The sequence below is a fragment of the Salminus brasiliensis genome, chromosome 5, assembly GCF_030463535.1.
Source record: "Salminus brasiliensis chromosome 5, fSalBra1.hap2, whole genome shotgun sequence".
Classification (NCBI taxonomy): Eukaryota; Metazoa; Chordata; class Actinopteri; order Characiformes; family Bryconidae; genus Salminus; species Salminus brasiliensis.
The window spans coordinates 39,152,055-39,168,065 of record NC_132882.1 but is presented as its reverse complement, the minus strand read 5'-3'; the positions used below and the strand labels follow the sequence as shown (position 1 = coordinate 39,168,065).

The window sequence follows — 16,011 nt, the reverse complement described above, 5'->3', positions numbered from 1 at the left end:
CTGTATAACATAGCAAATGGTGTGCATACCTCTCTCCATGCATGTCTGTGTTGAAGGGAAGCCAACCTCCCAGAAGTTGTCTGGTGTGGAGGGAGGAATGTACCGGAAACGATGCCGTGAGCAAGATGAAAGTTTCTTTCGCCTCTCTGCCTCAGGCAGGTCTGCATAATACTGAAACCACAAAGGAACAACAGATATCAGATAACACATTAGAGAGCTGCAGCTATTACTAACGACAAAATCGCTTGTATTTTTATTATTTCTTTCTTACTCAGATCTCAGTGAAGAACTATAAAGCAAAAGGTAATTCACTGCATTACTCTCTGTAACTGAAAATTAAGGTTGATGAACTTGTTGCTTTATGACTGAACTGTGTAAATATAGAACTTTCCAAACTGATCTACAAATTCAGTAGACTGACAATATATGCCACACTACTAATTAGGTTTTAAATATTTGGTCTGTAATCATAGGGGCACATTTATAAATGATGCACACTCACAAAATTGGATCTGAATGTGCATATGCAAACTCCCATGTGAAAACCGGCATTTATAAAATACATACTTAACATTAATACAAACCCCTTAAAGGCAAATAGTATTGGTTGTCAAGCCCACCCACAGCTAACCTAGCGTTTATTTACAGAATATTTGAAATGTGTTGAGCCGTACACAAAGTTTTGGAGGAAGTGTGAACTGATAACACTCTCAATATGTATGGGATCAATTTTAAATGTTCAGACATTTAAACACTGAAATGTTTTTCCAGCTGTAGTTTCTCTATCAGCAGAGCAGAAAACAGATTAATTCTCCAAATAAATCCTCTTCTGATCCAAGAAAATACTTCTCTCTCTCTCTCTCTCACACACACACACACACACACACACACACACACACACACACACACACACACACACACACACACACACACAAAGACTATCCACAAGCATGTACACACACTGACAACAACTGCAGACGTGATACTCCTTTAATGTTTCACGTACAAATGCTGGAGAGTTAAATGAGCTAGCACTTGACACATTTGCTAGGAAAAGACATTTTTATGTCTGTCATCTAATAATAGTAATAAACAGTCAGGGTAATTTTAGGTAGTCTTGATTGTTTTAATATTCATATATTCTGAAATTAGTCATCTTAATCAAGAAGGACATTCAATATATTGAAAGTGTGATGCCGATTGAGTCATTCTGAGATTATTATGATTATTATTACTGTATTTGACACTAATAAATGCTGAAACTACTCATTTCTAGCCTTTATGGGGTTCCATACAACATTTAACGTGTCCTGGTAAAAAACTATTTACCTTAACATAGCTGAATAATGAAAGGAACCCCAAGACTGTGGTATAACAGTCTTGACTCAAATTGTGCACACACATAGCCTGCTAGCAAAAGCCTTTTGAGCCCTAAAAAGCCAGGGAAGCCAGTGAGTTTCTTTAGCATAAAGCTAACCCTAGCTGACTGGCTTTAATCTCTTCAGCTAGCCAACACCACACCATGGTCGATGGGAACACTAAAAGGACAGCAACAGCACTAACCAATCAAGAATAATGACAAAATATAATGAATGTACTTGATTCTGTGCAAAAAACAAAGCTATTATATCTGATGCTATGCAGCTTCTGTGCAAGAGAAGAGCTCAAAATTATTCATAAGCCCACCAAAAGGGATGGTGTTTTACAAAGTCAAGTTTAAAAGAACGATAAAAAACACTTACAATCTCACACTCTTTGCATGTGTGGCCTTGAAGCTTTCGCCGCTCATTTTTCTTGCGTACAACTTCAACACATGCAATAGACCTGTTCATAGCAAGACAGAATGGAAAAATGTAGTATTACTCAGCAACGATTTTAAAGCTTATTAACACTGTACACATAAGCAGATCTCACTTCTTAGTAGTATCTCCAGGGGTCTCATCTCCTACTTGTGTTGAGGCTGTACAAAACTGTCCTGTGGGGGAAAAAAAATTACTCTCTTACTCTACTCTCTTAAAATAAAGTTATTAGTAGGATTTCCATAGTCTTGCCATAGATGCTAGTACAGTTACAACCGCTGTCCCACATATAATTTAAAACAAAATGTAGAGTGAATGTAAACCTTCAATAATCCCATGACTTTCATCCTTCCCATGCTCTTCACCTTGGTCTTCCTCTTCGTCATGACTATAATCATGCTCTAAGACAGACATCTCATCTTGAGGACAGGACTCATACTCCCCTTGACCAGTCATATCAAAGATGTTCGCCAAGCTATCATTAGCCTTCTGCCCGATTCCTGTGAAAACAAGAAAATAGCTTTGGGTTCATTTTCTGGCTGTTTTTTAGTGCTGGCTTGAATTTAAATCTGACGACTGAGAACTCATTCATTGCATTGGTAGTCGTTTCTCTAGTTTTCGAAAGCTTAGCCTTATTTAAGTCATTAATATGGTTGCCTTAATTCTCATCAGTAAATAACTTTAAATGGAATTGTTGTTATTGTTATTAAATGTACAGACTATTAAGTAAATGAATCAGTGAATAAAGGTTTATGAATGAAAGTTCAGATCAGGTCTCTATGTTACTTTAATTGTGTGAAAGCAAAAAAAAAATAATTGCAAAATCTGCAAGAACAGGTTTATACAAAACAGAGGTATGATGCACCGCTGGGTAGACTTCATACGATATGTCCAATACACACTGCCTCCAACTCCGCTCCATTATAATCCCATTTCATATTGCAATATCTACCAAACAGCAGATCTGTTGACTGCAACAAAATCACAAGCGTTTAACCACTGCTAGTGTAAGTAAACTCAACACACCATTAGTGACGCACTGGAGCTGCACTGAAAGTACAAGGTTAGTAAGATCATAGTATTTTAGAAAATAATTATACTTTATATGTGGTATTGTGATAGAACGCGGGTAGAAAAGTAGAAAAAGTAGATAAGAAATAAGGAGAAAACTGGGCAGGTTGGAAGGAATCGAGTTGACACAGACGCACGGGCAACATAGGTGGTCAGGACCAAATTATTAATCAAAATAGAATATGAGAGTACTCATTCATAAAAAAATTTGAAAAACTCCATTTGGACATAGTACCTGTAATACGGTCAGTCTGCTTTCGGCTGCGTACCAGCAGGCTATGACTCACATATGTGCAGTCCATGTCTACAGTCTCTGCCTCTACTCTAGGCTGCGAGAACGAGGGGAAAAAAAATTGTGGATGGCATAATAACGGTGATACAGAGTAATAATGTTTGCAAAGTTAATAACAGTTTAACTGGCTAATACTAAAGAGCACTAGTTGAATGCCCATTATAAAATGTGAAGTAAAATACAATATAACGGTTGCATTACATTACCTCTGGATGAGGGGAGCTATCTGTACCATACTGTGACAGAGCAGCTCCTGGGTCCATACTCCAGTTCTGATCTAAAACAAACAAACAAACAAAAACATCTTTATTTTAATAACAATGTGCTACTGAATGAGCCTAATCTTAAATTGACAAAACTGTCACAGGTTGGTCAAAAAACATATTTTAAAAAGATTGGATTTTCAAGTACCTCAACTAGAAAACACCTTGCTTTTGTGAGTTAGGCTCTATGACTACAATTGATTTTGTTATCTTATTTGGTGGGGAAAATCCTTAATTCTTCTCTTAAAACAGACCAGTGCTAGACAACAAAAGTAAAACAAAATCAATCACGCTGGTTTTAAAGTTGTTAAAGCTGGTTTTAAAACCACTGACAACCTACAAATATATTCTTACTGTGCACAACTGTAAAGCTTGATTGTCAAAACAGAAAGGTTGGCCTGGATGCTCACAGAACAAACTAATTTGTAACTGGTCTGAAACTGAGTTCACTTTCATTTTCGAATTCTCCATGTTATCAACGTGGCAAAATCAATGTTAAATGAACTATATTAACTATACAGCTACATGGTCCATATATCCATCTCTCATACACACACATATATATATAAAATAAGCCAAATACTTCTTTTGTGCAATAGGATCACAAAAAGGTAATACAAACATACCCAGAGGGCTACAATTCTGGTTCAGGGTGAGATTCTTGCAAGGAGAAAGATGATTGGGCATAGCTTTTTCTGGCTCCCAACTTTTGCGTTCACATGGTACCTTAAAAAGCCGTTGCTTTAATAAGAAAACACCATAAACACTAAGAAACACCAAAAGTGATACCAAGTAACAAGCAGGTTATATACCTGCACATTATGAACAAGCTTGTTGGTTTAATACCTACATCACTACACTACCTCTAGCACACTGCGGCTTACCTGAGGATTAACCTGTTTCTGTGAAGACTTTAGGCAGTCATGGTTCCTCTGAATATCCTGTTCTTTGGCCATCAGACAACTGCCAGATGGAGGAGAGATATATATGTGCTTTCGTTTCCCTCCTTCTGTGAGGTTAAATCTATTGCTTTTGTATTCAGACGAGAACAGATGTTTTAGAGGCATACGGCAAGGATTGCAGCTGGAAGCCTCTTGTATTTGGCTCTTGGGAGGAGATGCAACACCTTGCAAATTGGATGGAGAGTCACTGCATTTAGGGACAATGCTTCTTGCATTACCTGCATCAGATGATGACAATCTGGCGAAAGAAAATATATGAAAGAAAATATTTTAAAAATATACACTGTAAAAGCATTACAATGTAATGTTTAACAAGCTTGAACACTTGCAATTAGTGGTCAGGTAGAATTTGGCAAAGTGTACTTACACAGTGGAATCCTCTTCTCTCCATACTTGCTTAGATACAATGTGTAGTAAAGTCTGAGAACCTTCATTATCTTCAAAGTCCTGAAGGGAAATGATTAGATAAGTTAAAGGAACAGTCAAGAAATAGGATTTCTGACCTCCCAATAAATCTCACAGCAAAATGATGGAACTTTTAATATAACTCAATTAGGACAATTAGGACATACTGCTTTATGACATAAACCAACACATGTTGAGCTGACAGCTGGGGGCTGACAGCTGGGATAACCCTTTACAGTTTACTGAAAACCTCCCAGACCTATTGACCTTAGCTTACACTCCGTCAGACTAAACAGAGCTACATAGATTACCAAACTGTCTAGAAAATACCACAAAGTGGCACAGCTTAAATGTAAAATGACAAGGCAAAAAAAGCTCACACTGCGGAAATGGTGGACAACCAAACTAAAGGTGTTCCACTCTGCCTGGAAGGACAGCCTTAGTGAAAATAGAAAGGTACTCATTAAAGCTCGCTCAGTGTATTTGGCCTCACTGATCAAGAATAACAAAAGAGTACTTTTTAGTGAGATCTCTAAACTTACTAAAAGCCAGTCAGATACTTCACCCCACATTCCAGTAGTTATGTTTTATGGACTATTTAATTAAAAAAAAAAAGGAAAAAATTAGACAAGAAATTCAAACCTCCTTATTAAATCAAACATTACTGTCACCTGGTGTAGCTGCTTTAGAACATAACCTGGTAATAGAACAAAGGCTGAAAGCCTTCTACCCACTTGCACGACCAGAATTAGAAAAAAAATATTTCCTCAGCAAATTGCATAAACTGTACACTCAACCCAATTCCCTCAAAATTACTTTAAGAAATACTGCCAATTATAACCAGACCTCTTTAACAATAGTAAATTCATCCCTTAGCTTAGGGCATGTACCCATAACCCTTAAAAAAAAACCTTATAATACAATATACAATAAACCAAATGTTGATCCTAGTGTATTGTCTAATTACAAACCCATCTCCAAATTAACATTTATTTCCAAGATATTAGAAAAGGCTGTGACCAAACAACTCTGATTATACCCAAGTAAGAATGCCATGTATGAAAAATTCCAATCTGGATTTAGATCCCATCATAGCACGGAGACAGCCCCAGTAAAGATTACAAATGATCTTCTTGCCTCTGATCAAGCCTATATTTTTATTAGCCCTACTTGACCTCGTTGCAGCCACACTATATAGATCACACTATTCTACTAGAAAAAGAACATGGTTGGAATCATATGATCAGCCCTATCGTGGTTCAAATCATATCTAACTGAACGCTATCAGTTCGTAAAAATAAAAGATTTATCTTCAAATTACAGTCTCAATCTTTAAATCTAGGCTGAAAACCCATCTGGTTGCAAGTCCAGGGGTTCATGGACACAGGGAATTGTAGTATACTGAGATACTAGAGATGTCGCCACCATCTATACCAACTTCAGTATATCTAAAAATCTAAAATCATGGAACTGCACCGTGCAGGAAAGTAAAAACCGCAAGGTTCTCTGAATCAAGTGTAAGGAAACACCCCCATGTGACCAACCACAAAGGTGAAGCTAGCTGACAGAACAATCACAGCAGTGATAAGTGCCTATGTAAGCAGGTGCAACGCAGTTCTTTTTTTATCATTTGTTCAGTATCTCACTATGGTAAAGATGTAGCCAACTCCTGTATTCCATGCTTTCTGAGTCGGAAGCAGTGCAACAACCAGCCAATAAAATCTGATGAATGTGTGCAGCGAAGACCAGCTAGCTGCAGCACATATGTGTTTCACCAAAAGAATGTGCTTGAAGCCATTTTAGGGGTTGTAAGCTAATGGTTGTACAGTACGTTAAATTAACAGCTTCCACCATCCAATCAAACAAGCGTTGGAATGATACAAGTGATGAGGGAGCCCAAGAGACAAAGCTGATTAGATTTATTAGGAAAATCATGTGGGCTTCATAGATAATTGGTTAAAGTTTGAGGGCAAGCCTGGTTTTTTAGGTAGGGATGGCGTCCACCCCACGCGGGAGGGTGCTGCCTTACTTTCGTGCAGCATAGCCCATAGTCTGCTAGTTAGTCGGCAGAGGAGTGTAAAGGACTGCTGACAATCCAGAGCCGAGACCAGGCCGCAGACAGACAGGCTAAACCGACCGTCTGCAAGCTGCTTTGAGGCGTCACCCAGGTTTCACTGTATTGAGACTGTGTCTGTGCCCCGAATTAAACCCAAACATAGAACATCTAGATCAGCTCGTTTTAATAATTTAATCAGTGTTAAAATCTCTTATTTCAACGATAACAGCAGCACCTCAGACCTAAAGCTCGGTCTACTTAACATTAGATCACTAACCTCAAAAGCAGTGATCGTAAATGAAATTATATGTGATCAGAAACTAGATGTTTTCTGCCTAACCAAAACCTGGATTAGACCTGATCAATATATAGCTCTAAATGAAGCCACCCCCACAGGTTATAAATATGTACATAGCCCTAGATTATCAGGCAGAGGAGGTGGAGTATGCATAATCTACCAGAATACACTAGAGATTATTCAAAAACACTGTAACACCTTCACTTCTTTTGAGCTTATCTACATTAATATATCAAATCCGGCCACAAATAAAAATGTTTTCTCACTGATTAATATTTATAGGCCTCCAGGGCCCTACTCTGAATTTTTAAAAGAATTCAGTAATTTTTCTGCAGACTTGGCAGTGTGCAGTGACAAAGTTATAATAGTAGGAGATTTTAATATTCACTTTGAAAAAGCAGACGATCCATTAACAAAGGCGTTTGTATCAATTTTAGATTCTGTTGGCATTATACAAAACATAACTGGACCCACACATTACTGTAATCATACCCTAGATTTAGTCCTGACCCTGGGTGTTAGCATTGATCAGCTAAATATTCTACCTCAAAGCTCAGTAATATCAGATCATTATCTAATCTCCTTTGAGCTACATCTTAGGCAAAATGTAAATTCTTCTCCCCAACACTGCCTAAAGCGCACAATAACACCAATGACAGCTGTACAGTTTACTAAAAATCTCCCACCCATATCGACCTTAGCTTACACTCCGTCAGACCAAACGGAGCTCGTTAAATTAACAAACGATCTAGAGAATACCCTCCGATCAACCTTAGACAAAGTAGCACCGTTCAAAAATAAAATGATGAGGCAAAAAAGGCTCGCACCGTGGTACAGTGATCAAACTCGTACCTTAAAACAAACTAACTAGAGCGTAAATGGCGGACGACCAAACTAGAGGTGTTCCATTCTGCGTGGAAGGACAGCCTTAGTCAATATAGAAAGGCACTCAAAGCTCGCTCAATGTATCTGGCCTCGCTGATCGAGAAAAACAAAAACAATCCCAGAGTTATTTTTAATGAGATCTCTAAACTTACTAAAAGCCAGGCAGATACTCAACCCCAGATCCCAACATCTTTAACTAGTCATGTTTTTATGGACTATTTTAATAATAAAATAGAAAATATTAGACAACAAATCCAACCCTGCTTATTAAATCAAACATGGCCGTCACCTGATGTAGTTGCTTTAGAACAAAACAAAGGCTGGAAGCCTTCTACCCACTTCCACAGCCTGAACTAGAAAAAATTATATCCTCAGCTAATTGTACAACATGTACACTCGACCCGATTCCCTCTAAATTGCTAAAAGAAATTCTCCCAATTATAATCGGACCTCTTTTAACAATTGTAAATTCATCCCTTAGCCTTGGGCATGTACCCCAAACCCTTAAAATAGCAGTTATAAAACCTTTAATCAAGAAACCAAATCTTGATCCTAGCGTATTATATAATTATAGACCCATCTCAAACTTAACATTCGTATCTAAGATATTAGAAAAAGCTGTGGCCCAACAACTCTGCTTATACCTGAGTAAAAATTACATGTATGAAAAATTCCAGTCTGGATTTAGACTCAATCACAGCACAGAGACAGCCCTAGTGAAGATTACGAATGATCTCCTTCTTGCCTCTGATCAAGGCTACGTATCTTTATTAGTCCTACTAGACCTTAGTGCAGCCTTTGATACAATAGATCATTCTATATTACTAGAAAGATTAGAGAAAATGGTTGGAATCACAGGGACAGCCCTATCATGGTTCCAATCATATCTAACGGGACGCTTCCAATTTGTAAAGATAAATGATTTATCCTCAAACTACGCAGAAGTAAGATATGGAGTTCCGCAAGGCTCGATTTTAGGACCACTATTATTTATACTATACATGTTACCACTGGGCTCAGTTATAAGCAGACATGGCGTTAATTTCCATTTCTATGCAGATGACACACAGCTCTATATATCAGCCAAACCTGACGATAAATTTAGACTACAGAAAATGGAGGACTGTGTAAAGGATATAAAACTCTGGATGTCACATAACTTCCTTCTCCTCAACAGTGACAAAACCGAAGTTCTCCTTTTAGGTCCAAAAGACTCTAGAAATAAACTATCAGACTTAATGTTAGACTTGGCTGATTCTTCTATCATTCCTGGTTTAGCAGCTAAAAATCTTGGCGTCACATTCGACTCAGATTTATCATTTGAGCAACATATAGCTAATATTAGTAGAACAGCCTTTATGCAGCTTAGGAACATCTCCAAACTAAGAAACTCCTTATCACTACAAGACGCAGAAAAGCTAGTACATGCTTTTCTTACCTCAAGGCCAGATTACTGTAATGCACTACTGTCAGGTTGTTCCAACAGGAACCTCAATAAACTTCAGCTGGTGCAAAATGCTGCAGCCAGGGTCCTTACTAAAACTAGAAAATTTGACCATATCAGTCCAGTTCTATCAGCACTTCATTGGCTCCCAGTTAAATTCCGTATCGAATACAAAATTCTTTTATTAACATATAAAGCCCTACATGGCCTCGCTCCTGAGTACCTGCAGGATCTTATAGTATATTACGAACCATCAAGACTACTTAGATCTCAGGGTGCTGGCCTCTTACGCGTTCCCAAAATTCAGAAAACCTCAGCAGGGGGAAGAGCCTTTTCTTATAAAACCCCCCAGCTCTGGAATAACCTTCCAGATAATGTTCAGGACTCAGACACAGTCTTAATCTTTAAATCTAAGCTGAAAACTTATATGTTTAGTTTAGCTTTTGGTAATTAATGTTTCTTAGATAAGGGCTGCAGGTCCAGGGGTTCGCGGACCCAGGGAATTGTAGTACACTGAGATGCTGGAGCTGTCGCCTCGCTGCTTACACGCGATCACTCAGGTTTGTTGACGGTGGAGCAGATAGATGCTGGTGTTCTCAGGGTACGCCCGTGTCCGTGTTACCTTCTGGCTCTCTCCTTTTAATTATGCTGTGATAATCAGACCTGCCGGAGTCATCAGACATACCAAGATGCTGATTCTCAACATTCTCTGCACTCCATAAAATTCCTCTTAGAACTAACTTCTCTCTCTTTACCTTCCCCAAGTAAATGGCCACCCAGCCCGATCTGCAGGAAGATTGCCCGCTGAGGTCCCCTCTACCTGCATCTAACCAGCTGCCACCTACCAGTCCGGCCAGCGGGTCCCCCCCCAACCCGCCACCACCCATGGCTCACCCGCCAGCTGCTGCTGCCTGTTTGGTGGCCGTGCTGAAACCTAGATGGACTCGTGCCTGTCTGACACTATTAATATCACCACTATTAACTTTCTGTTGTATCTGCTTTGGTAATTTTTATCATTAATGTTTAAAACAGTCTGGCCAGAGGAGGATGGGTCCCCTTTGTGAGCCTTGGTTCCTCCCAAGGTTTCTTCCTCCAGCTCTGAGGGAGTTTTTCCTTGCCACTGTCGCCGTTGGCTTGCTCACGGGGGTCTTTGACGCTTCATGTTATTCCTTCTTTCTTCTCTGTCTCTGTTCTTTATTAAGTACTAATTATGTAAAGCTGCTTTGTGATGACAACAGTTGTAAAAAGCGCTATACAAATAAATTTGACTTGACTTGATTTATATATTTAAAAAAAAAAAAAAAACCCTTAAGTGTTTTGTATACAAACATAAGGCGCACATGGGAGACACACAGTGCAGCCGCTGCAGCTCATTAGAAGAAAAGGGAAGGGGATGGAATGCCCCGAGCTCTGGTGTTGAATAAGAATAAGCAGCATCACTGACCCACTAGCATACACCCTGCCCACTAGTGAAATCCCTTTCAAGCCATAAAGATCTGTCTGTAAATCATTGATGTTTATAATAATAACAATAAGCAATAGAGCTCAATCAATCTTAACCAATCTTACTTTACTTTTTTTTATTATTATTAGTTTTGGTTTTTTTATAGTTTGCGGTGAGCATTTTGATCAATCACAATTCTAGATAAATTGGTGGATGTTTGCTGGGCGCTGCAGCAATGCCGCTCACTGTCCATTGTGTGTGTTTCACTGGTGTGTATGTGGTTGTTTAATGTTTTAATGTTTAATCCAAAAGAAGTGAATTATTTTGGTAATAATAATTATGTCTAGTCAGAAGTAACGTCATCACTTACAACAATATGTTTTAACAGAATGCAGGACATTTTTTAACTTATATAAAAAAAATTTACCATAACATATACTGGTTCTTGAAAACAAACATTAATGTCTTGCAGTTTAGCAGCAACTAGCAAAAAGAATATGACTTACCTGCTCAGCAGACAGGTCTAACTGACATGTTTCTGCCACTACAGTTCGGCCACTAGTCCTTAAATTGTCCTCTAAAAGACACAGATTAGACACTGAGATTATAAAGGGAGTGATGCATTGATTTTGATAAAAAAAACAAAAAAAACAAATATATTTTAGTGATTTTAAATGAAACACTTTATAAATAACATTTTACATAAATATATGACATTTAGGCCATTCTCAGATTTTAAGTTTGACTTATTTCCCATATTTGTCCAGTTTAGCCTTTTCCCTCACCTCGTCAGGTATAAAAAGAAAAGGAATGTGAGGCGGGCTTAGCTGAATCATAACAGCCATTGTTTCATCAGGAGGCATTTACTTACTTCTAAAACACAATACATCCAGGTCACATGTCTCCGGTACAAGCGTAGCTCTGCTACTGATGTTTGACGGTTCACTTTTTTGAACATCTATAGAACACAATTGCTGAGAGATGCGCAACACAGGATTCACAGTTTTTAAAAAAACTAAACAACTTTAAAAGACATGACTGATGAGTGAGTTTGTAAGATTCCAAGCACACAGATGTAGAAACAGCAGAAACTGTTCTGTTTACCTGATGAATTAATCATTTATATGAACCAAAAGAGATTAAAGAGACAGAACACCTTAGCTTTAAAATGTCAGCCGGTAGTTGTGGACTTTTTGCTAAACGTGAAAAGTCAGGTCCATGAGGTGAATTTGCATGCATTTTCTGTAGGACTAACCAGGTAGTGGCTGTGAATGCAGATGCTCAGCATAGCGAATGTGGCTGCAATCTCTCTTTCGCTTTAACTTGCTGACCACAGAAAAGGACATAGGCTGCAGTGGAGAGTCTGGGATCATGCCTTCCTCTGGCTCTGAGAATGATGTCTGCTGTAAACTACACATACACAAACAAACTCAGAACTAGAATTGTGTCTTTGTAAACCAGATGAGGTGTGTACTTGTCCATTTCGCTCACCCATGTGTCCGTATCTGGTTCAGCTCATGACTGAGCTTTCTGTTCTCTTCCTTAAGAATTTTTCTCTCAGCCTCTAAACAAGAAAAAAATACCAAACCACACAACTGTAAAACAATGACAGTTAGAACAAAATACACATTTCAACAGAAATACTATATACAATAATGTTGCGTCCATTAATTCCTAAAAGATTACTTTAGAATTGTGTTTTGAATTAACAGGTTTTCTGCTGCAATCGTGTGACATGCAGCAAAATATGTACTAGTAGTAGACAGTACTAGAAGTTTAATAAAAAAAAGAAATAATAATAATAAGAAGAAGAATTTAAAAAAATAGAACCGCTTTTTACTTCACATAAAAACACAAACATGTACATACACATACATATACATACAGTGCAATGCATAAAATCAATCAGACGCAGGACAGCAGCTTCAGGTAATGTTCACATAAACCATTAGAATAGGGCAAAAATGTGATTTCAGTGATTTTAAGTGTGGAATGACTGTTGGTACCAAACTGGTTGATATGAATATTATTATAATTGATGATCTGAGATTTTCAGTACAACAGTGTCTAGAATTCTGAAAAAGAAGAGACATTAAGTAAGCGTCAATTCTGAGGAAGGAAAAACCTCACTGATGAGAGAAATCAATGAAGAATGGCCAAAGGTTCGAGCTGCTGGAAAAGCAGCACAGTAACTCAGATAATTCAGAGAACTACTCTGTAAAACTGTGGTGTGATTCTATGATCAGCAACAACAAGCAGTTCAGAAATTACTTTAAGCTACAATGTATAATATATACACTGACAAATGAGGTCTAAGACACACCCATTAGAAAGTGTGGCTTTCTATACTCACCGAGTTCACTGATGAGCGATATATCTTGTTTTTCATGTGTGGTTTTCATCTGCTTCTCTCTTTCTTTGCAGCGATCACAAGGACCGGATTGTAATCTAGCAAAAAGATGTTTATTACAAGAAGAACTACTCACATATACAGGTTTGGTGCATACAGTCACCCAGAGAGAACACAAAGTGCAAACTAAATTATGGGCAAACCATGCATGTAGCGGACGAAGACGAAAAAGTAAAATGACTGAAAATAAACACTCACACGTTGGCCTTTTTACATGTTATTTAGTGCATAGGATTGGGTGTTGGCTTTTTTTTTGAACACTGAACATTATAAAAGGTGAATATATGAATGCTCTAATAAAAAATAAAAAAAACAAGGGTCACATTAACATGCTCACATAAGACACTTCTTGACACTCCTTAATTTTTCTAAGTTTGAAAAATATATCAAATTGAGACACCACAGCATAATTTCAAATCAGATTCTGAATTTAATAAATCATTACAGAATTTATAAACTTCCCCAAATGGTGATCATTTTATAAATCAAGTGTGTGAACCGATTTCACACAGACATTTGAATAAAGGCATTTCCTGCAAAAAGTATACTAAATGGAGTTCACGTATGGATTAAAATGAATCAAAATACCTGTCCTTAAGGATTCTGATAGCCTCTTGCAGGGTTTTCTGCTGCTCACGTAACTGCTGGTTCCTGTTATAGAACTCCTCCAGTTTTTGTGCATCACTAACAAAGACAACAACCAGCCCAATAATCATTGGACAGAATACTGCATGAAGCAATAAATGTTACCAATACAATCAGATCCAAAGTTGTTTTTTAAGCCAAGTATAAACAACAGTATCTGTTTAGCTCTTTAAACGGAAAACATTTTAAACCCCCACTTACAGACAACGTTCGTTCTTCAGTTTGTTCACCTTTGACTGCAGTCCTACAAGACAACATTTTAGTCACTCAAAATACAAATACTATAAAATACTGCTTTATCACAACCTCCTTCTCTCGCTGGATGTTATAAGATATGTAACACTAACAGACTGTGTTAGTATAGAACCTTCTTCTACCTAACACATACAACAGCAAACTATCTTTATCACCACAAACACCACAACGTATGTGCTTGTAATAGGAGGCTGGGTATCATCTATTCTAGTGTGTCATGTTATCGACACTGTTATACAATTTTAGCAGTATATCGGTAGAGTAGAAAGCCATTTAAATGTGCAATTTAATGCCCATATTATAACAATGTTCCTAGTATAAAAGGGTTAATTTGTAGTTTTTTTATTCTACTTTGTGCACTTCTCTCATTGTATCCAAGCCTTGACAGTTAATAACTGTGTGCCATTTACTGCCATCTTAAATTACAAGAGTGCAATGCCATTTTTTCTTTCTCCTATCCCTACAGGAACTTCCCATCACATAATATGAATGTATGCTATTTCAGACTAGATTTGTTATATTATTTGATCAGATTCATCATTGTTTTTCCTCCTCCTGCTCCAGCATTTTCTGCCGATGTTAGCCCAATCGTTTCCATTCTGGGAATGTGTTTTCTGACTGTGTGAGAATCCCATTTTAGGAGGGAAAAAAATGTATTTATATACAAAAATAAATATAAAATAAAAAAAGGTATCTGTAGAAAAAAGTGGTATTCCACGATCAAGTCTGTAAACCACTGGCATAGAAAAAGCATGTTTTCATTAACTTGAATGCTAACCTAATACTAACGTTTGATATCGTCATATCTTGCTTTATTTAAAAAAAAAAAAACTGCCCACCACTAATGTAATATTATTGTAATGAAAAGGTGGAGGAGTGTGCACAGAACCCTGTACCTTGAACTACACAGTCATGGCATTCCTTGAGGCGGTTCAGTAGATCCTGGAAGAGGTCTTCGTTATTGCCGGGTGTGCCACTAAACTGAGGACTGTTCATGGTCATTTGGTCAGTGAATACACCCTGTTAAGGCAGAGATGGCAACGAATTCAACCTGTGTGAAAGCTGGAGGACATACATAAATGTTAAACTACTTAGATAAGACATGCCTGTGATGTCTGGTACCTTTAAGTCCTTATTGGAAGTTCCGATTTACTTTGGAGCTCGTAAAGACGATGTGATTTGTGTTCAAGTGGTTTTGGTCGGAATCAACAGGGACACTCTGGGAAATGTAGCTAGCTAGTTAATTTTTTTCTGTCGCCCAAAGAGAGCAAGTATATTTGCTATCACTGTAACAAAACAGAGCACAGTATGAATATTAGGTGAATAATTTTATTCAATAAGAAGCATCAGTAGCATGTTGCTAGCTAGCTATCTGGGTGAGAGTAAACCCTTAAAATATTTAGACTGCAGTGTAAATTTATTGCTGCTAAATAACTAAAACTACAGCTATATGCGTTGTAATTGACACGCCCCCAATCCGAAAGATCGGGGATTGTAGAAAAATCCGAGTTTCCCACTACTAAATACGACTTTGTGGTGATGTTCATGTGCGCTCATCTCGAAAATACGATTTTCCGACACGACTTGAAGGCAGCATCTAAACCACCACTCACAGGCAAACAGCTAACCATCGTTATATAAAGGAACTTGTGGAAACATGCTTAATTCATCCTTGCATGTTTCTGATTGTGTCTAAATTACGTATTAAATCACATATCAATCAAAAAAATACACAGTGAAAGTTTAAACTCTTACCAAAATATTAGCTACCAGACCCAGGTC

At 37.7% G+C, this 16,011-nt stretch overlaps 1 protein-coding gene across 1 annotated transcript in view; it reads right to left on the bottom strand.

Annotated features, from left to right (window-relative positions):
- The window catches only part of rbbp8 (retinoblastoma binding protein 8), a 17,201-nt gene extending 1,190 nt beyond the window's left edge, over positions 1–16,011 (bottom strand). Inside the window, 18 exon segments of the mRNA XM_072680303.1 lie at positions 30–171; positions 1,743–1,824; positions 1,915–1,975; positions 2,123–2,299; positions 3,106–3,199; positions 3,369–3,439; positions 4,052–4,166; positions 4,322–4,625; positions 4,755–4,834; positions 11,426–11,496; positions 11,791–11,900; positions 12,159–12,329; positions 12,411–12,483; positions 13,273–13,367; positions 13,918–14,013; positions 14,176–14,218; positions 15,126–15,249; positions 15,985–16,011. Coding sequence (XP_072536404.1) covers positions 30–171; positions 1,743–1,824; positions 1,915–1,975; positions 2,123–2,299; positions 3,106–3,199; positions 3,369–3,439; positions 4,052–4,166; positions 4,322–4,625; positions 4,755–4,834; positions 11,426–11,496; positions 11,791–11,900; positions 12,159–12,329; positions 12,411–12,483; positions 13,273–13,367; positions 13,918–14,013; positions 14,176–14,218; positions 15,126–15,231 — 1,891 coding nt within the window. The 5' untranslated portion in view covers positions 15,232–15,249; positions 15,985–16,011.